The sequence below is a fragment of the Rhinopithecus bieti genome, unplaced genomic scaffold, assembly GCF_001698545.2.
Source record: "Rhinopithecus bieti isolate Rb0 unplaced genomic scaffold, ASM169854v2 scaffold_6949, whole genome shotgun sequence".
Classification (NCBI taxonomy): Eukaryota; Metazoa; Chordata; class Mammalia; order Primates; family Cercopithecidae; genus Rhinopithecus; species Rhinopithecus bieti.
This window is the reverse complement of record NW_016805252.1, coordinates 296265-317882: the sequence shown is the minus strand read 5'-3', so window position 1 is coordinate 317882 and position 21618 is coordinate 296265. Positions and strand designations below refer to the sequence as shown.

The 21618-nt window shown below is 51.6% G+C and overlaps 1 protein-coding gene across 1 annotated transcript in view; it reads right to left on the bottom strand.

Moving 5' to 3' along the window:
* The window catches only part of CACNG8 (calcium voltage-gated channel auxiliary subunit gamma 8), a 38062-nt gene that overhangs the window by 6675 nt on the left and 9769 nt on the right, over positions 1-21618 (bottom strand). The window contains exons 2-5 of the mRNA XM_017871777.1: positions 21218-21615; positions 4495-4578; positions 2743-2883; positions 4-474 (exon numbers count right to left, since the gene is read on the bottom strand). Coding sequence (XP_017727266.1) covers positions 4-474; positions 2743-2883; positions 4495-4578; positions 21218-21615 — 1094 coding nt within the window. The remainder of the gene's footprint in view (positions 1-3; positions 475-2742; positions 2884-4494; positions 4579-21217; positions 21616-21618) is intronic.

The window sequence follows — 21618 nt, the reverse complement described above, 5'->3', positions numbered from 1 at the left end:
CGCCGCCGGCCCCCGCCAGCCCCGCGGCCACGCTGCCCTTGGAGGGGTCGCGGCTGAGCGTGTACATGGAGATGTCCGTGGAGGCGAAGCCCGGGCCCCCGGGGCCGCCGGGAGACGCGTCCCGCGACGGCGACGGCTCGCTGGAGCGGGAGCTAGAGCGGGAGCGGCGGCGGTAGCGGAAGCGGTAACTGGGCAGACGGAGGATGGCCGAGGGGCCGCTCCCGCCACTGCCGCCCGCGCCCCCGCCGGCCTTGAGCAGGTCCGAGCGAGACTGGCAGTGCGCCTCGCGGCTGCGCTCGATGTAGATGTTGACGGCCAGCACGCCGATCACCTCGGCCAGGATGAACGACAGCCCGCCGAAGTAGAAGGACCAGCCGTACGAGTAGTGGTTTTTCTTCTCCTCGTCCCGCTTCGGGCCCGGCTCGCCCGCGTTGGCCGAGATGTACACGATCACGCCGATGATGTTGCTCAGGCCTGGGCGGGGACGGTCAGACGGGAGCCTCGAGGCCACCCCCGGCCCCTCCCCGGTCCCCGGCCCCGGCCCCTCTGCGCCAGCGGGCCTAGGCGCCACCCCAGGCTAGACCCCCGAGTGGGCTAGACCCCCATCCTGGATCTGGCTGACCCAAGTCCTGCCGGAAGTGAACACAACTCCCCGCCGGATACTCTAGGCGCTGCCCTGCTGGTCTAAGCTCCAACCCAAAGGGCTCAGGCCCACTCCTAGCTAGCCCAGGCCTCGTCTCTGCTGGTCTAACCCAGCCCCGGCTGACCTAAACTCCATCCCCCGGTGGTGTAGGGCCGCCAGTGGTCCAACTGCATCATGCGTGGTCCTGGCCCCGCAGGCTCAAGTACCCCCTCAGACGGTCTAAACTCCACCCCAAGGTGGGCCAGGCCCTGCCCTGAATGGTCCAGACATGGCCCTGGATGGTCCAGGTCCTGCCCCCAGATAGCCCAGGGCCCACCTCTGCTGGTCTAACCCAGCCCTGGCTAGTCTAAACTCCACCCCCAGGTGGTCTAGGACCCCAACTGGTCCAGGCAACACCCTAGATGGTCCTGGCCCTGGCTGGTTCAAGTCCTATCTCAGATGGTCTAAACCCCACCCCCAGGTGGTCCAGGCCCTGCCCTGAATGTACAAGACAGGGCCCTGGATGGTCCAGGTTCTGCCCCAGGATAACCCAAGCTCCACCTCTGCTGGTCTAATCCAGCCCTGGCTGGTCTAAACTCGGCCCTACGTGGTCTAAGACTCACCCCCAGATGGTCTGGGCTGCCCCCACATGGCATAAACCCCACTCCTCTAGCTAAGGTCCCACCTCTGCTGGTCTAAACCCCAACCTCTCTAGTGGTTAACTCCACCCCAAGTGCTCCAGGCCCCACCCCTAGGTGGCCTAAGCCCCACCCCTAGCTAGTCCAGGCCCTGCCCTGACTGGTCTAAAACCCACCTTTGATGAGTTTACAGCCCCTGCCCTGGTTAGCCTAACTCCACCCTTAACGTTATAAACCTGGGTTTTTCCCAAGCCCCGTCCCTCTGCTCCTTTGAACTCTGTTAATGATGTCATCCTGCTGTGACCAGGCCCTGCCTATCACTTATCTAAACCCTCTCTTCGTCAAATAATTCCTGGCGGAGTTTCCATTCTAGGCCCTCCCCTGCTGGTCAAAAATTTGCCCTTAATAAAGCAGGCCCCGCCTTCTACTCTAGGCCCCACCTCCAGCTTACCAAACCCCGCCCCGTGCGGATCTTGGCCAGGGTCCTCCCGGGTCCCAGGTCCAGCTACTCCGGATTTTCAGGTCCTCCAAGCCCCACCCTTTGCAGATCTAGACCCACCCCCAAAGCACACCCTGCTCTTCCAATATGCAAAGCCCTCCCTCTTCTCTGTATTCTACTCCTCCAAAAAAGCTCTGCCCCCTGGAATTTCCCAATGCTACTCATACGGGGTAGAAAGGGGGTCTTACCCCTTAATTACGTGCCTCTTAAGTGTTCCTGTCCTAGCTCTCTGCTCCTCTAGGCCCTAGCTCTTGAGACGGCCAATCCCAGGTACTGACTGGCTTTGATCGGCCTCTTGCTTCAATCAGTCAGGTTGACTCTTTGTGTCCTTAAGGACATAACCCCTCCCCCTTTGGCTTTTCCAGGCATCACCCTGTCTTTTCTAGCCTCTCCTTCTCCAAATGGTAACGGGCAAGGGCCGATTCAGTCTCCCTTGTCCAGCCCCTTTAGTTTCCACTTCCCGGCCCTGGACGGTTTCCCAGGACCAGCCCCCTCTTGGATCCACCAAGGTCTCCAAAGGCCAGCCCCTTAAAGCAGGCTCCTCATCCGCGCCCAGATCACTTTCTACCTCTCCTGGGCCCGCCCTCCAAGGCCCAGCCCCGCCTCTCTATCCTCAAGAGCCCAGTTGTGTCTCAGATCCCACCCCCTCCCCCAGCTCCTCCCCTTCCGTCTCCAGGACGGCGGGCTAAGGATCCTAAGCGCCTGGCGTCTTACGCGCTAGACACCTGTCTCTGTCGCTTCACTCCTCCGAAGGCGTCGCGCAGACTACACCCACCTTACCCAGCGGGTGGCGATGGAGCTTTGGGGACCGCCTAGGAAGGCTCCGGACCCCCGGGGGTGCTCGGGGCAAGGTGGCTTTGCAGACACACACACGCCCACGTGCACTCACACACACGCGCGCGCACATGCACTCGCGCGCGCGCACACACACACGTGCGCGCGCAGGTGGGCCTCCCCGGTCGCCCCCTCCCTCTGCCTCTCACCTGCTGCCACGAACAGGATCCCTGCGCCCAGAATGATGTTTCTCTTGGACTTGTAGACCCGGGAGGCCGCCACGCACACGCCCCCAAGCAGCAGCAGGATGGCGCTAAGGATGGGGAAGATGCTGGAGGCCCGGACAACTCCTGCGGGGGAGGAAGGAAAGGAAAAGGAGGGAGAGCGAGGGGATCAGACGCGGCCCCCTGCGCCCCCTTCCCGGCCCCCCATCTCGCAGCACCTCCCACCAGTTATGTGATTCTTCCTCTCCGGCTGTGTTCTGGTTTATTTTACTGTTGCCTCATTCTCTCTCCTGTTTTTAAAATTTCTCTATTTCTCGGTCTGATTCCCTCTCCCTCTTTTTCTTTGTCTTTTCTTTCTTCCTCGGACTATTTTCTCTCTCCTGGAATATCTTTCCCCTCTTTGTTTATCGAAATCACTCTCCCTGTTTTTCTCCCAACTTCTCAATGGATCCTCTCTCTTTCTCTCTTTCTCGTCCCTCCCTTCCTCTCGTTTGCGAATTTCTTTCTCCATATTCCGCAAATCACTTACTACCTCTCTCCACACCCCTCCCATTTTCTGCCTCGCTTCATCTATCTGAGTTTCTCTCTCTCTCTACATTCCTTCCTCCCTCCTCCTCCTCCCTTTTCTGCCAGGCTGAATCTACTTCTGAGTTTCTCTTCCCTTCTTCTCCTCCCGCCCCACCCCCCTTGTTTTATTGCCTGGCTTCATCTATATTTCTGGGTCTGTCTCCCCTCTCTCCTCTTATCTCCTGGGCCTCATATGTCTTCATAGGTTCCCCCCCCAACACCCCAGTTTTTCTGCCTGGCCTTATCTGTCTTCCTAGGTCTCTCCCCCACTTTTTCTCCTGGCCTCATCTGTCTTCCTAGCCCCCCGCCCCTAATTTTTTCTGTCTGGCTTCGCCTATCTTCCTAGGTCTCTCCTCCGTCTTTTTTTTCTGCCTGACCTCATCTGTCTTCCTAGGTCTCTCCCCACTTCACCCCGCCCCTTTTTTGGCCTGGCCTCCTCTATCTTCCTGGATCTCTCCCCTCCTTTAATGCCTGGCTTCCTCAATCTTCCAGATTTCTTTTTCTCTCCACTCCCTTCCTCTCCCTTCCTCCCCCCTCCCTCCCCACCCCCTTTTAGGCCTGACTTCGTCTATCTGAGTCTTTCTCTTTTCCTCCCTCCCTTCTTCCCCTTATCTCTCTTCCCCCCAACCCCCCGCCCCGTTCAGCCCCCCTTCTCTCTTTCCTGCAGTCCTTTCTTTCCACCCACTCCTAAAACCCCAGGCAACCAGATTTTGCGATTTCGGAGCCTGGCTGAGGCCGCAGCCAATCATCATTTAGGATTTGCCGCGTTCTCGGGGTAGCTACCAATGGAAACACAGGCTTTCCCAACCGGCTCCAGGGAGTGGCCCGTCCCCACCGGAGATTGCCCCATAGCCCTCCTGCGCTGTGGCCAATGCCAGCCCAGGATTCCACAACCAGTCACGGCGCAGAGTCGCCGCGAGGGCCAGAGAGAGCAAGGCGGCCAATGAGCGCTCAGGATCCTCCCTCTGCCCGCCCCAAGGTGAGAGGAGGGGGCGGGAGCGAGGTCACTCAGCCAATCGGGGACCAGAGGATCTCACTATCTGGACTCGGATTGGCTGGGAGGCTAACCTCGGCGTGTCGATCCAAGTGCCTTCTCCCGGCGCCCACCCCGACGCCCTCAGACCCCCCGATTTGACCCACTCCCCACTTCTATCCCGGACCCCCACGTACGGAGTAGATACTCCGCGCTGTCGTGGTCGTAGTCCGTGTCCTCCGGGAAATGATTGATCTTCACGCAGACGCCTCTTTTCAACCCTGGAGGAGCGGGGAGGGCAGTGGTGGGGGTGGATACTTCAGGGTTGGGGGCGGGGCAACCCCACTCACAACCGACCCTGCCCTTCCCCAAATCCCTTCTCTCTCTGGGCAGCTTGGGAGACAGCAAGTACCGGCTCCTGAGCCCGACTCGTGATATGGGACAAACTTTGAACTTCTGTGGTCTCCGTTTCCCCGCCTGTTAAAGAAAAGAAGAAAAGCAAGAAAAAAACCCAAAGTCTAACGTCCAGCACTCACTGGAAGGCCACAGGACCTTGGCCCTGTAAGCTGGGCTAAGTTGCTCCAGCACTCTGGATTTCCTGCTCCCACGTCTATAAGAAAGAGGGTGTTGTTGGCTTCAATAATAGCAGGGCGCTTCCCACCTCTCAATTGGTTGAAAAGTCTGGAAATGCGTGGGGGAAAAAAAAAAAAAAACAAGCAAAGGGATGCGGAAGCGGGTGAGGACTACATTTCCCATGAGACCCCGTGAAGTCTGGAGTCCAGTTGTGAGAAGAGCAGTCGCAGTGGATCATGGGAGTTGTAGTCTCCAGTCCTGTAGGGGTGGAGGGGAGAGAGAGGGAGAGAGCTTCCAGTCTCTTTCTGCAGGGAACGTGGAACCTTCTGGAGAGAGATGGAGTGGTTGAAGCAAGCAGAGGTGTGTGAGGGGTGGAGTATGCCTCTAGGCGTCATGCATCCTCATCTCCTTCCCCTCCTAAGATGCCCATCCTCAGCTATTTTCTCATCCTTGGGAACAACTAATGTTTTACTACCTCTAGCACATAGCTGGAGAAAAAACTAAAAATATAAATATAAATAATGTAGTTTCCTCAACTGCGCAGTTCTGTCCAGTTCTGCAGGCCTGTGCCCATGCTGTGGAACATTCTGCTCACATTCTTTGCTGATGTAGTACTTTACCTGCAGCGGGCAGCTCAGGAGGCACCTTCTTGAGGAAGCTTTCCCTAGACACAGACACATATGCACACTCATTCCTCCCACCAAACTTGTGTCAGTTTCCTGCTCTGAGGTGCCCCGCAGGACATGCATTAGTTGATAGATGATCTTCTTCGTCCTTGGCAAGCTGGGAGTTCCTGGAGGGGATAGGGCATGGGAGTCGGATTCCTCTGTGTGTCCCAGCATTTCTTGGCACTAGGCCTGGAACACGGGAGACCTCAAGAAATGAGGGTTGAGGCCAGGCACGGTGACTCACACCTGTAATCCCTGCATTTTGGGAGGCCAAGGGGGGTGGATCACTTGAGATTGGGAGTTCAAGACCAGCCTGGCCAACATGGTGAAAACCTGTCTCTACTAAAAATACAAAAATTAGCTGGGCTTGTTGGCGGGTGCCTGTAATCGCAGCTACTCGGGAGGCTGAGGCAGGAGAATCGCTTGAACTCAGGAGGTGGAGGTTGCAGTGAGCCAAGGCCGTGCCATTACACTCCCGCCTGGGTGACAGAGTAAGACTCTGTCTCAAAAGAAAAAAAAAAAAGTGAAAGAATTGAGGGTTGAATGAAGAATGAATGAATGAATGGATGAATGAATATAAGCATAGCAGAAGGTGAGATCAGAGGCAGACCATGACCAGCAAAGGAAAGTAGGGGAAAGAATAGGCACAAAGGAGGAACTGGAAAGAATTAATATAAGGGAGTGAGTAATATTGCCAAGAGCTAATGTGCGTTGGGTGCTTCCTAGGTGGACCAACTCATTTGATGGTCCTAAGAGTACTGTGAAATAGATCATGTGGTTTGTGTCCTGCAGTGGCCAAATGTTAGGTATTGGAGTGTCTCCATTTTTTTCATTTTTTATTTTTTATTTTTTGAGACAGGGTCTCCCTCTCTTGCCCAAGTTTGGAGTGCAGTGGCACAATCTCAGCTCACTGCAACCTCTGCCTCCTGGACTCAAGTGATCCTCCTGCCTCAGCCTCCTGAGTAGCTGGGACTACAGGCTTGCGCCACCATGCCCAGGTAATTCTTGCATTTTTTGTAGAGACGGAGTTTCTCCATGTTGCCCATTTTGCCCAGGCTGGTCTTGAACTCCTGATTTCAAGTGATCTACCTGCCTCAGCCTCCAAAAGTGCTGGGACTACAGGTGTGAGCCACTGCGCTGGCCTCCACCACTTCCTTATTCTGTGTCCTTGCTGGTGTTAACATAGGCCAGCTTGCTTCAGTTTCCCCAGCTATAAAATGAAGAGAACAGGACCTACTACCTCATGGGACTGATATGAGGGATTGGGTCTAGGTGGAGATTTAGCACTTTGCCTTGAACACAATTAAGTGCTCAGTTGATAGCAGCTGATATATGGCACCCATTACCCAAACGTGGAAACTGAGGCACAGAAAGGGGTCATCATTTCACAGCTGATGGTGGCAACAAAAGTCAAACACACATGATGTATGTGAGCATCTGGGCTGTTCAACACTGTATTACCAGCATCTAGAACAGTGCCTAGTGCATACTGAGTGCTTAATAAGTATTTTTAATGGAAGAATGATTGAATGGGCCAAGTGTGGTGGCTCACGTCTATAATCCTAGCAATTTGGGAGACCAAGGTGGGTGGATCATCTGAGGTCAGGAATTTGAGACCAGCCTGGCCAGCATGGTAAAACTCCATCACTACTGAAAATACAAAAGTTAGCCAGGTGTGGTGGCATACGCTTGTAGTCCCAGCTACTTGGGAGGCTGAGGCAGGTGAATTGCTTGAATCTGGGAAGCAGAGGTCGCAGCGAGCTGAGATTGTGCCATTGCGCTCCAGCCTGGGTGAGAGCAAGACTCAGTCTCGAAAAAGAAAAAGAAAAGAATGATTGAATGGGTCCACAAGCGCATAAAAAGACGCTCAATTTCACTAATCATTGGGGAAATGCAATCAAAACCACAATGAGAGACCATCTCATATCCTTTAGTATGGCTACTATTAAAAATAAGTAAAATAGGCTGGGTGCAGTAGCTCACACCTGTAATCCCAGCACTTTGGGAGGCCAAGGTGGGTGGATCACAAGGTCAAAAGATCGAGACCATCCTGGCCAACATGGTGAAACCCCGTCCCTACTAAAAACACAAAAATTAGCTGGGCATGGTGGTGTGCGCCTATAGTCCCAGCTACTCGGGAGGCTGAGGCAGGAGAATGGCATGAACCCGAAAGGCGGAGCTTGCAGTGAGCTGAGATCCGGCCACTGTACTCCAGCTTGGGCAACAGAGCGAGACTCCGTCTCAAAAAAATAAAAAATAAATAAATAAATAAATAAATAAATAAATAAAGGGCTGGGCACGGTAACTCACGTCTGTAATCCCAGCACTTTTGGAGACCAAGGCGGGTGGATCACGAGGTCAAGAGATTGAGACCATCGTGGTCAACATGTTGAAACCCTGTCTCTACTAAAAATACAAAAATTAGCTGGGCATGATGGTGTATGCCTGTAGTCTCAGCTACTTGGGAGGCTGAGGCAGGAGAATCGCTTGAACCCAGGAGGTGGAGGTTGCAGTGAGCCGAGATCGTGCCACTGCACTTCAGTCTGGGTGACAGAGCGAGACTCTGTCTCAAAAATACATTAATTAATTGAATAAATAAATAACACCTGTTGTGAAGGATGTGGAGAAATTGGAACCCTTGTGCACTGCTGGTGGAAATGTAAAATGGTGCAGTGGCTATGGAAAACACTATCAAGGTTCCTCAAAAACTAAAAATAGAATCATCATATGATCCAGCAATGCCAGTACTGGAGATAGACCCAAAAGAATTAAAAGCAGGGACTCAAATAGATATTCATACACTCGCGTTCATAGTAGCATTGTTCACAATAGCCAAAAAGTGGAAACACCCCAGTGCCCGTTGACAGATGAATGGAGAAACATGTGCTCTATACATACAATGGAATATTATTCAGCCTTTAAAAGGAAGCCAATTATGATACATGCTATAAACATAGATAAACCGTGAAGACATTATACTCAGTGAAATAAGCCAGTAACAAAAAGACAAATACTGTGCTATTCCACTTATATGAAATACCTGGAATAATCAAATTCATAGAGACAAAGTATCATGGTAGTTGCCAGGGCTGGAGGGTGGGAGGATGTGGAGTTATTTAACAGGTACTGAATTTCCATTTTGCAAGATGAAAAGAGTTCCAGAGATTGGTTGCACAACAATGTGGGTGCACTTACCACTACTGAAATGCATACTTACAAATGATGAAAATGGTAAATTTATGTTATATATAATTTACTACAATTTTCAAAATGAATGAATGAATGAATGAGTGAGTGAGTGAATGAATATACAACTCCCACGTACGAACTCTTACCCACCAGCACCTCCACCATGGTGTGGTAGGTAAGATGACAAGCTCAATGTTCCTTCCTTCCTCCCTCCCTCCCTTTCTCTCTCTTCTCTCTCTCTCTCTCTCTCTCTTTCTTTCTTTTATTTTTTTTGAGACAGAGTCTCATTCTGTCGCCCAGGTTGGAGTGCAATGGCTTGATCTCGGCTCACTGCAACTTCCACCTCCTGGTTTCAAGCCATTCTCTTGCCTCAGCCTCCTGAGTAGCTGGGATTACAGGAGTGTGCCACCACGCCCAGCTAATTTTGGTATTTTTTGGTAGAGACGGGGTTTCACTGTGTTAGCCAGGATGGTCTCGATCTCCCGACCTCAGCTGATCCTCCTGCCTTGGACTACCAAAGTGCTAGAAGTACAGGGGTCAGCCACCTTGTCCAGCTTTTTTTTTCTTTTTTTCTTTTTCTTTTTTCTTTCTTTCTTTTTCTTTTCTTTTCTTTTTTTTTTTTTTTTTTGAGACAGAATCTTGCTCTGTCGCCCAGGCTGGATGGAGTGCAGTGGCCGGATCTCAGCTCACTGCAAGCTCCGCCTGCCGGGTACACGCCATTCTCCTGCCTCAGCCTCCCAAGCAGCTGGGACCACAGGGGCCCGCCACCTCGCCCGGCTAGTTTTTTGTATTTTTTTAGTAGAGATGGGGTTTCACCAGGTTAGCCAGGATGGTCTCGATCTCCTGACCTCGTGATCTGCCCGTCTCGGCCTCCCAAAGTGCTGGGATTACAGGCTTGAGCCACCGCGCCCAGCCCACTTTTCCTTTTTTGTTTTTTAGAGATGGAGTCTTGCTCTGCTGCTCAGGCTGGAGTGCAGTGGCACCATCTCGGCTCACTGCAACCTCCCCCTCCCAGGTTCAAATGATTCTCCTGCCTCAGCCTCCCAAGTACCTGGGATTACGGGCACCTGCCACCACACCTGGCTAATTTTCGTATGTTTAGCAGAGATGGGGTTTCACCATATTGGCCAGTCTGGTCTCGAACTCCTGGCCTCAGGTGATCCACCCACTTCAGCTTCCCAAAGTGCTGGGATTACAGGTGTGAGCCACCGCGCCCGGCCTGGTTCCTCCTTTCTTGCATGGGATCATAGTAATTCTCTCAAAACATTCGTGACGATTAAATGAGACTGAGCATGTAAACCACAGGGCACACCGAATCGCTGAACAGGTTAGTGGTGACAGTAATAATAACTAGCTCTGACTGAGCACTAACCATGCACCAGGTACTGCTCCAAGTGTTTGACAGGTGGTTAATAACTCGCTCAGTCCCTCAGACAAACCCTCGGAGGTAGGCGGCAACAGCATCCTTGCTTTACAAATGAGGAAACGGAGGCATAGGGAGTTGAAGAAGTTCCCCAAAGTCCCGTTGCGGGTGAGTGATGGGGAGGAGTTTCCTTCCAGCACAGCTCAGTTTGGGAGGTGGGCATATTTAAGACAGTAGAGTCTGGTGGCTACAGGGGTTATTGATCGTGGGCTCTAGAATCCAACTCTCCGGACACACATCCCAACGCACCACTTCCCAGCTGCGTGGTTTTGCAACCTGATCATCCCTGGGCCTCTGCTCTCTCACAGGGAAATTGAGGACGGTAGTGTGACTTTAGAGGGCTTCAGTGAGATTTCAATGAAAGTTAGACACAGAAGGCCGGGCGCGGTGGCTCACGCCTGTAATCCCAGCACGTTGAGAGGCCAAAGCGGGTGGATCACGAGGTCAGGAGTTCGAGACCAGCGTGGCCAACGTGGTGAAACCCCGTCTCTACTAAAAATACAAAAATTAGCCAGGCATGGTGGCAGGCGCCTATAATCCCAACTACTTGGGAGGCTGAGGCAGGATAATCGCTTGAACACAGGTGGCGGAGGTTGCAATGAGCAGAGATCACACCACTGCACTCCAGCCTGTACAAGAGCAAAACTCTGTCTCAAAAAAAAAAAGAAGAAAGACAGAAAAAGAAAAGGAAAGGAAAGGAGAAAGGAAGGAAAGAAGGAAGGAAGGAAGGAAGGAAAGAAGGAAGGAAGGAAGGAAGGAAGGAAGGAAGGAAGGAGGGAGGGAGGGAGAGAGGGAAGGAGGGAGAGAGGGAAGGAGGGAAGGAAAGAAGAAAGACAGACAGGCACAGAAGACCAGGTGCAGTGGCTCACAGCTGTAATCCTAGCACTTTGCCAGGCTGAGGTGGGTGGATCACCTGAGGTCAGGAGTTGAAGACCACCCTGGCCAACATGGTGAAACCCTGTCTCTACTAAAAAATACAAAAAGTAGCCCAGCGTGGTGATGGGCGCCTGTAATCCCAGCTACTCAGGAGGCTGAGGCAGGAGAATTGCTTGAACCCAGGCAGTGGAGTTTGCAGTGAACGGAGATCACGCCGGGTCACTCCAGCCTGGGGGATAGAGCAAGACTCCGTCTGAAAAAAAAGAAAGCTAGGCACAGAATACACAGTAGTTACGCCTAATGCCACCGATCAAGCTAGGAGTTTTTCTTGTGCATGGATCATGATGTTGTGATGTTGTGGCCCTGAGTCTCCTCCCAGGGGCATGTGAGGGTTAAGAGGCAGCTTTCTTGCAGTGCGGACACGTGGAGAACTGGGATCCAACCTGCTCTGCCCCTCATAGTGGGTGGTCCAGGCTGAGTCACTTCCCCTTTCTGGCCATCAGATTCCTACTAATAACACATTCCCCTGGCAAAATGGCGAGAGCTCAATAAGATAATAAGCCAGGCAAAGTTTTAGCACAGGGCCTTTGTGTGGTCAGCACTAATAAATAGGGCTGTGGGCCCAGACTCTTGAGTCCTGAGAGAAGACTTGGGGGTGTGACTGAAATCCCTGAGGAGGGGGCACAATCTGGGCTGTCCCATGCAGACTCCTCCAGCTCCCAACACTTGAAATGTGGCAATGGAGAGGTTCTGTGAGGGTCAAATATGTACTGGGTTTCAGACTCAGCGTGGGGAAAAAAGAGAGAGAGAGAGAGAATACATAATATTTCATTAATAATTTTTATGTTGATTACATATTCGAGTGATAATATCTTGGCTATGCTGGGTACCTGTTCCTTTTTATTTATTTTAATGTAGCTATTTTAATTTTCTTTTTTTTTTTTTGACAGGGCTTCGCTCTGTTGCTTAGACTGGAGTGCAGTGGCATAATCTCGGCTTACTGCAACGTCTACCTCCCGAGTTCAAGCAGTTCTCCTGACTCAGCCTCCCGAGTAGCTAGAATTATGGTTGCCCACCACCACACCTGGCTAAATTTTGTTTTTTCAGTAGAGATGGGGTTTCGCCATGTTGGCCAGGCTGGTCTCCAACTCCCGACCTCAGGTGATCCACCGGCCTTGGCCTCCCAAAGTGCTGGGATTACAGGCGTGAGCCACCGTGCCCAGCCTAAAAATTTTAACTATATATGGTCACCCGTGTTATATTTCTTTCTTGCTTGCTTTTTTTTTTTTTTTAATAGAGTCTTGCTCTATCACCCAGGTTGGAGTCCAGTGGCACAATCACAGCTCACTGCAGCCTCGACCTCCTGGACTCAAGCAATCCTTCTACCTCAGCCTCCCTAGTAGTGAGGACTAGAGGCATGTACCACCATGCCCAACTAATTTTTAATTTTTTACGGAGGTGGGGGGGTCTCCCTATATTACCCAGGCTGGTCTTGAACTCCTGGACTCAAGCGATCCTCTCACCTTGGCCTCCCAAAATGCTGGGATTACAGGCGTGAGCCACTGGCCCATTCTTTTGTTATATTTCTTTTTCCTTTCTTTTTTTTTAATTAATTAATTTATTTATTTGAGATGGAGTCTCACTCTGTTGCCCAGGCTGTAGTGCAATGGCGCCATCTCGGCTCACTGCAACCTCCGCCTCCTGGGTTCAAGTGATTCTCCTGCCTCAGCCTCCCAAGTAACTGGGACTACAGGCACCCACTACTACGCCTGACTAATTTTTGTAGTTTTAGTAGAGACAGGGTTTCACCATATAGGCCAGGCTGGACTCGAACGCCTGACCTCAAGTGATCTGTCCACCTCGGCCTCCCAAAGTACTGGGATTACAAGGCATGAGCCACTGGTCTATTGGGAGGTGCTTCCTATTGGAAAGTGCTAGAATTCCTGGGTTATCAGGGTGGAGGGGATCAGGGCTTGGTCACATTAGAATTCCTAATAATAGCGAGAAGAACAACCAGGCAACAACAACAAAATGCAACGCTATAATCTAGTTCTTCCTCTGTGCCTGCTAGTCTTTGAAATGCTTTTCTTATATTAGCTCATTGAATCCCTCCTTGGCCCTGTGAGTTAGGGACTATTAGGATTCTCATTTCCCCGATGATGGAATGGAGGCACAGCAAGGTTAAATATACAGCCAAGGTCACGAGGCTGGACGTGGCAGACAGGAGATAAAGCCAATCCGTCTGATTTCTCAGAGTTTGTTTCTTGTTCTTTTTCTTTAAGAGTAAAGTGGGGCCGGGCATGGTGGCTTATGCCTGTCATCCCAGCACTTTAGGAGGCTGAAGCGGGCAGATCATTTGAGGTCAGGAGTTCAAGACCAGCCTGGCCAACATGGCGAAACCCCGTCTCTACTAAAAATACAAAATATTAACTGGGTGTGGTGGCACATGCCTGTAGTACCAGCTGCTCAGGAGGCTGAGGCATGAGAATTGCTTGAACCTGGGAGGCGGAGGTTTCAGTAAGCTGAGATCGTGCCACTGCACTCCAGCCTGGGCAACAGAACAAGACTTCGTCTCAAAAAGAAATTAAAAAAAAAAAAAGAGTAAAGTGGGCCAAGGCAGGCAGATCATTCGAGGTCAGGAGTTTGAGACCAGCCTGGCCAACCTGGTGAAACCCTGTCTCTGCCAAAAACACACAAATTAGCCAGGCATGATTGTGGGCACCTGTAACCCCAGCTACTCGGGAGGCTGAGGCAGGAGAATCGCTTGAACTTGGGAGGCGGAGGCTGCAGTCAGCCAAGATCATGCCATTGCACTCCAGGTTGGGCGAAAGAGAGAGACTCCATCTCAAAAAAAAAAAAAAAAAAAAAAAAAGAGAGAGAGAGAAAGTGAAAGCAAACTTTTTTGTTTGTTTGTTTTTTCAATTGAGATGGAGTCTTGCTCTGTTGCCCAGGCTAGAGTACAGTGTCATGATCTCGGCTCACTGCAATCTCCGCCTCCCAGGTTCATGCAATTCTCCTGCCTCAGCCTCCCAAGTAGCTGAGATAACAGGCAGGCGCCCCCACGCCAGACAATTTTTTTATTTTTAGTAGAGATGGAGTTTCACCATGTTGGCCAGGCTAGTCTCGAACTCCTGACCTCAAGTGATCCAACCCGCTTGGCCTCCCAAAGTGCTGGGATTTAGATGTGAGCCACTGCACCCAGCCATCTACCGTATATCTTGATTGAAGCAAAAAAAAACTCAGGGGCAAGAATAGCTAGCATGATACCACAGTAAAAAAGTAGGTGGTATGTATAGTCAGATTAGTACAATTATCCCTCAAATGGAATAGAAAAATGAATGGAAGGAATTNAGGGGGGGGGGGGGGGGGTTCACCATGTTGGCCAGGCTGGTCTTGAACTCCTGGCCTTAGGTGGTCCACCTGCCTGGGCTTCACAAAGTGCTGGGATTACAGGCTTGAGCCACCACACCCAGCTGAAATCAAGTTTATTAAAGACAGTAAAGGAATAAAGAGAGCAGAGCAGCCTCTGAGCTTGTTTTAATCATTACATTCTACTGCATCTCTCAGACATACTCCAAAGGGAGATGGGGATTGAGCCCAAGAGTTCCCAGGGCACAGGGACTGCAGGAGGCAGTGACTCAAGGGGGACCCAGTTTCTACAGCCTTGGTGGGCTGAAAGCAAGTGGATTTGTTGCTTTGTTCTCCTACAAAACCAGACACACCTGGATTCAAATCCAGATGCTAGGCCAGGCATGGTGGCTCACGCCTGTAATCCCAATACTTTGAGAGGCCGGGGGTGAGAGGATTGCTTGAGCCCAGGAGTTCTAGACCAGGCTGGGCAATGTGGTGAGACCCCATCTTTAAAAATAAAACAAGCAAACAAATCAGAAACAAAAACAAATCCAGACCCTACTGCATATTAACTGTGTGACCTTGGGCAACTCACTTCACCTCTCTGAGCCTTCACTTCTTCTTTCAGAATGGGAGTAATAAAAGTACCAGCCGGGTGCAGTGGCTCACACCTGTAATCCCAGCACTTTGGGAGACCAAGGCGGGCAGATCACCTGAGGCCGGAGTTCGAGATCAGCCTGGTCAACATGGTGAAACCCCGTCTCTACTAAAAGTACAAAAATTAGCTGGGTGTGATGATGGGCACCTGTAATCCCAGCTACTCAGGAGACTGAGGCGGGAGAATTGCTTGAACCCGGGAGGTGGAGGCTGCAGTGGGTTGAGATTGTGCCTTTGCACTCTAGCCTGGGCAACAGAGTAAGAATCTGTCTCAAAAAAAAATTAATAAAAATAAATAAATAAAGTACCTACTTAGCAGGGTTATTGTGTGCATCCAGTGACAAATGAATGACAATTACAAAAACAACGGAGTCAGCCTTCATTCCTCCTCTCCTTGAAACACTAACTTCCTTTGGCTTCCAGGACATCCAAGGACCTGTTTTTCCCCAAACCTGTAGCCACTCCTTTCTCCACTCCTTTGATTGACTTCTCATCTCCGTCCCTTTTTTTTTTTTTTTTTTCTCCGTCCCTTTTTTTTTTTTTTTTTTTTGAGACAGAGTCTCACTCTGTTGCCCAAGCCGGAGTGCAGTGGCATGATCTCAGCTCACTGCAACTTCCGCCACTGGGGTTCAAGGGCTTCTCCTGCCTCAGCCTCCTGAGTAGCTGGGATTACAGGTACACACCACCAAGCCCAGCTAATTTTTGTATTTTTAGTAGAGACAGGGTTTCCCCATGTTGGTCAGGCTGGTCTTGAACTCCTGACCTTGTGATCCGCCTGTCTCAGCCTCCCAAAGTGCTGGGATTACAGGCGTAAGCCACCATGCCCGACCATCTCCCTCACATTTTAATAGTGGACTGGCTGAAGGCTTAAGCCTTTAATGGAATTTTATAATTTGTTCTGATCTCTTCTCTTTTTTTTTTTTTTTTTTTTTTGAGATGAGGTCTTGCCCTGTCGCCCAGACTGGAATGCAGTGGTACAATCACGGCTCACTTTAGCCTCGACTTCCTGGGCGTAAGCAATCCTCCCACTTAAGTCTCCTAAGTAGCTGGGACCACAGGCACACACCAGCACTTTCAGCTAATTTTTAAATTGTTTGTAGAGACGAGGTCTCGCTATTTTCCCCAGGCTGGTCTCGAACTCCTGGGCTCAAGTGATCTTCCTGCCTTGGCCTCCCAAAGTGCTGGGATTATAGGTGTGAGCCACTGCACCCAGCTGTCTCTTCTCTAAGTGACTCCATCCATCTAATTCATCTATATGATGATGCCCCTCAAACTGATATCTCCAGCCCAGTCTCTGGCCTCATACACTGTATCTTTAACAACTTAAATCAGTGGTCAGCAAACTACGGCTCACAGGCCAAATCCAGCTAAGAACGGGTTTTATGTGTTTTTAATGATTGAGAAAATATCAAAGAAGAAGATGATTTTGTGGCATGTGAAAATGACATGGAATTCCAAAAAAAAAAATTTTTTTTTTCTCAGAATCTCTGTTGCCCAGGCTGGAGTATGGTGACGTGATCTCGGCTCACTGTAACCTCTGCCTCCCAGGTTCAAGCGATTCTCCTGCCTCGGCCTACCAAGTAGCTGGGACTACAGGCACATGCCACCACGCCTGGCTAATTTTTGTATTTTTAGTAGAGACAGGTTTACACCATGTTGGCCAGGCTGGTTTCGAACTCCCGACCTCAGGTGATCCACCCGCCTCGGCCTCCCAAAGTGCTGGGATTACAGGCATGAGCCACTGCCCCCAGCGAAATTCAAATTTTAGTGTCCATAAAAGAAGTCTCATTGGAACACAGCCACACTCACTTATAGACTGTCTCGGTCGTTTTCACAAGTAGTTGTGATAGAGACTGTTCCACAAAGCCTGAAATCTTTCCTGTGTGGCACTTTATAGGACCTTTACTGTGCTGGCCTCTGTCCAGACGTTATCTGTGAATGGGCATCGTAAATTTAACATGCCCAGAACTGAGCCCCTTATCCCTCTCCTTCATAATACATTCGATAAGAGAAAATAAATAAAACAGCTGCTGTTTCATCTTAGGAATGGCTCCCCATTCTCAGGAGCTCAGGCCAAAGCCTTAGAGTGGTGATTCTCAACTCAGGGCGATTTTTATCCCCCAGGAGACAGTCGACAATGTTTAGACACAATTTACAATTTTGGTTGTCACGACTGGGAAGGGTGCTGCTGGCATCTAGTGGGAGAGATCAAGGCTGTTGCTCAGCATCCTACAACGTACAGGACGGCCCCCTCCACACTGAATTATCCACCCCAAAATATCAACCGTGCTGCGGTGGAAAAACCCTGCTTTGGAGGCGCCCCTGGCTCTTCTCTCATATCCTACAACTGCTCCATCAGCAATTCCTGCCCACGGTAGCTCCAGAATATACTAAGAATTCAAACAACTTCCCAAATGCTACGGCCCTCACCCTAGATGAGCCTCTTGTTGTCTCATTCGCCTTCCCTTTGGTCATTTGTCAACACAGCAGCAAGAGCCATACTGCAGAAATGTCAGTCAGCTCACGTGACTCCTCTGCTCAAGAACCTTCAACGGCTCCCGTCTCCGAATCTAAAGCAAAGTGCTTTCTGGGATGTATAAGAAGCTGTGAGGCTGGGTGCAGTGGCTCACACCTGTAATCCCAACACATCAGGAAGCTGAGGCAGGAGGACTGCTTGAGCTCAGGAGTTTGAGACCAGCCTTGGCAATATAGTGAGACCCTGTGTCTACAAAAAATGGTGGCATGTGCCTGAGTTCTAGCTATTTGGGAGGCTGAGGCAAGAGGACGATGGCTTGGGTTCAGGAGTTCAAGGTTTCAGTGAGCTATGGTCTTACCACTGCATGCCAGCCTGGGTGACAGAGCAAAACCCTGCTAAAAAAAAAAAAAAAAAAACAGAACCTGGCCAGACATAGACATGGTGGCTCACATCTCTAATCCCAGCACTTTGGGAGGCCTAGGCAGACCAATCACTTGAGGTCAGAAGTTTGAGATCAGCCTGGCCAACATAGTGAAACCCCATCTCTACTAAAAATACAAAAATTAGCCAGGCGTGGTGGCGCGCACCTGTGATTCCATCTGCTCGGGAGTCTGAGGTATGAGAATCGCTTCAACCCAGGAGGCCAAAGTTGCAGTAAGCCGAGATCACACCACTGCACTACAGCTTGGGTGACAAAGCAAGACTGTGTTTCAATAAATAAATAAATAAGGCCGGGTGTGGTGGCTCACGCCTGTAATCCCAGCACTTTGGGAGGCCGAAGTGGGCGAATCAGGTCAGGAGATCGAGACCATCTTGGCTAACATGGTGAAACCCCCTGTATCTACTAAAAAATACAAAAAAATTAGCTGGGTATGGTGGTGGGCACCTGTAGTCCCAGCTACTCCGGAGGCTGAGGCAGGAGAATGGCATGAAACCGGCAGGCGGAGCTTGCAGTGAGATTGTGCCACTGCACTCCAGCCTGGCTGACAGAGGGAGACTCCATCTCAAAAAAATAAAAAATAAAGTAAATAAATAAAATAACAATTTTTTTAAAAAAACCAGAACCTGTGGGAACCCTACGACTGCACCTCCTTCTACTACATTCCCCGCCACTCACTCTGCCCTGTTCCCCACCACTCACTCTGCCCCGGCCACGCTGACCTCTTACTGGCTTGATCAACACACAGCCACGCTCCCACCTCAGGGCCTCTGTGCCTGCTGTTCCTACAGTCTGAAGTACTCTCCTCCATCTCTTACTTCCTTCAGACCTGCACTCAAATGTCACCTGCTGGGGGAAGCTTTTCCTAGATTCCTTATCTACTTCCCACAGGGATCCCTGACACCTCCTATCCCCCGCCCCCAACTCCTTGTCCTCCTTAGCACTCAGTTCTGTCTAACACCCTAAATGTTGACTTTATTTACCTCCATCATTATCTGTCTCTACCTTAGAATATGAGATATACAATGAGAGGAGGTTTTGTCTGTTTTCCACTGCTGCAGCCTCAGAATCCAGAACAATGCCTGGCGCATAACATAAACTCAATAAAAATGGGACGTTGAATGAATGGCATCCTTACTAGATGCCACGTGCTGTCCTAGGGGTTTCATGATGTGAGCCCTCACACTTGGCTCTACGAGCCTGGTACTTGGTCAGACCGGTGAATGGACATGAACTCAAACTTATACAAGAGAGGAAGAGAACATCACGAGAACCGTGGGAGGAATGGGAGGTGATATGGGGCGGATGGAGGTGACTGTGGGGAAATGGAGACCCCCCCCAGCTGCTGCTCAGATCCGGCCCATCATGGTCAGGGTAGAACACAGGCTTGTGTTAGATCTTCCGCTAGCTCAGAAGAAGCCGGAAATCAGAACTACAATGGGAAGCCTCCCTATTTTTAACTGTTGGCAATGGATTCAGATTTTGCTTTCAGTTTTAAACACTTTGTACACTAGACAGAGCGCATCTGCGCATCCTATCCAAGGGATTCGAGTTCTGCGCTTGGCTCTGCCCCTTTCTCAGCTGGGTGACCTTGGGCAAGTGACTTCACCTCTCTGAGCCTCAGTTTACCCATCCCCAACAGGGAGGTGGTCGTACCTCATAGGATTAAACAAGATAACGTTCCTGGCTTGTCGTGAGCACTCAGCAAAACAGAGGAAGAAGGGGCAGAAGAAATAGAGGAGGATGAAAAAGAGAAGCAAGAGATTTCAATCTTTTGGCGGAAGGGGGCATCAGAATGGCTGGTTCCACTCCTTCACATTGCAGACAAGGGCTGTGAGGCTGGGGTGCAGGGGGGAAGACAGTGGTCACACAGCGGGGCAGATACGCAGCAGGACTGGCACCCAGGACTCCTGCTTCCCAGTCCCACAGCTCCGTGATACTCAGGAAAGACATACTGATGCTAAAAGTGGGAGAGAGAAGGGGTTGGCGCAGCAGAGGTCAGGAGTCTTGGAGAAGTAGGGGGAGTTGAGAGCCAGGGAGTCGAGCTAGGAGAGAAGCTGTGAGAGGGAGAACAGGACAGAGGAAAAGAACCAAGACAAAGATCTGAGGAGGTAGCAGGGGCAGGAGCGAGCAATCTTAACGTGAAGGCATGAGGCGTCGAGTCAGGAAGACGTCAAAGAAGGCATGAGTGGAGGAAGAGGAAGTGGAGCCCACTAAAGGAAAAAGGAGGAAAGGACCAGGATGGGAGGCTGGAGGGCATCCTGGTGGGAGAGACGTGGGAGGGGGCACTGATGGGGAAAGATGTACAGGAGGAGAAGCACAAGGCAGAAAAGAGAGAAGGTCATGAGTGAGGGCGAGTTAAGGCAGAAGTTTCAGGGGAGCAGCAGCCAAAGAGAAGGGGAAAGAGATGGAGACCGGAAACTTGGGCCATGAGTGGGGGCGGGAGAGGCAGGGGAATGCAGATGACCTGGGGGGAATGGCGGGAGAGAGAAGATGCCACGGGGCACGAGAGAGAGGAAATGAAGGGGCAGGTGGAGAGGAGGAGCAGGGTCAAGATGAACTGAGGGGAAAGAGGGAGAAAGAGGCTGCTGGGTGCAGAGGCTCACGCCTGTCATCCCAGCACTTTGGAGGTTGAGGCAGGAGGATCTCTTGAGCTCAGGAGCTTGAGACCAGCCTGAACAACAAGGGGGACCTTATCTCTACAAATAATAAAAAAAATTAGCTGGGCACAGTGGCTCATGCCTGTGGTACCAGCTACTCAGGAGGCAGAGGTGGGAGGATGGCTTGAGCCCAGGGAGTCGAGGCTGCAGTGAGCTGTGATTGTACACTGTACTCCAGCCTGGGCGACAGAGTGAGACCTTGTCAAAAAAAAAAAAAAAAAAAAAAGAGAAAAAAGGCACAGGGCAGAGTGTGGAAGAAATGAAACAGGAGAAGCCCAAGTGCTTGAGAGAGGGAAGAGGGAGGGGTGTGATGGGGCAGGGCAGGAGACACGGACGAGGGGAAGATAGGATAAGCGGGTTCAGTGTAAAGGCAGAGGGGCTGCAGAGGGACCAGGCAGAGGAATTCCGCAGGGTGCCAGGACGCAGGGAGGAGTGGGAAGGAAGGGAGAGGAGGTCAGGGGCGCGAGTGGGAAGCCGCAGAAGCCCCTCTGGCAGAGGAGGAGGGGTGCCCATGGGGGCCCCAGGATCAGGGAGAGGCAACCCCAGGAGGCTCAGGGTCTCTCGGAGGGGAGCGGCGGGGGCTGCAGGGAGGGCCGCCCGCACCCTACCTTCCAGGCAGCAGATCCTCCAGAGGCCCGAGTGCGTGAGGCCGCCGGGGTCCTTCTTCTCCGAGGCGCCGCCGCCCCCGCGGTGGGGGGTCCCGTCGTCGCCGGCCGTGAGGTTGGTGGTGTTGCAGATGAGGGCGCGCGTGTAGAGCCAGTAGTCGGTGCTGATGGCGATGGTCATGAGGCCGAAGGCGGCGAAGGCGCCCACCGTCGTCAGCAGCACCTGCACCCCTTTCTCGCACCAGAGGCCTCGCTCTTCGTTCCAGCGCTTCAGTGACTCCAGTTTGACCACGGGCAGCCGGGGGGCCGTGGGCCACCACCGGGGCAGCGGGGGCGGGGCCGTGCCGGCGGCTGGGGGGGTCACAGCGCAGGCAGAAGCGGGGGGCCCGGGGCCGGCGGGGCTG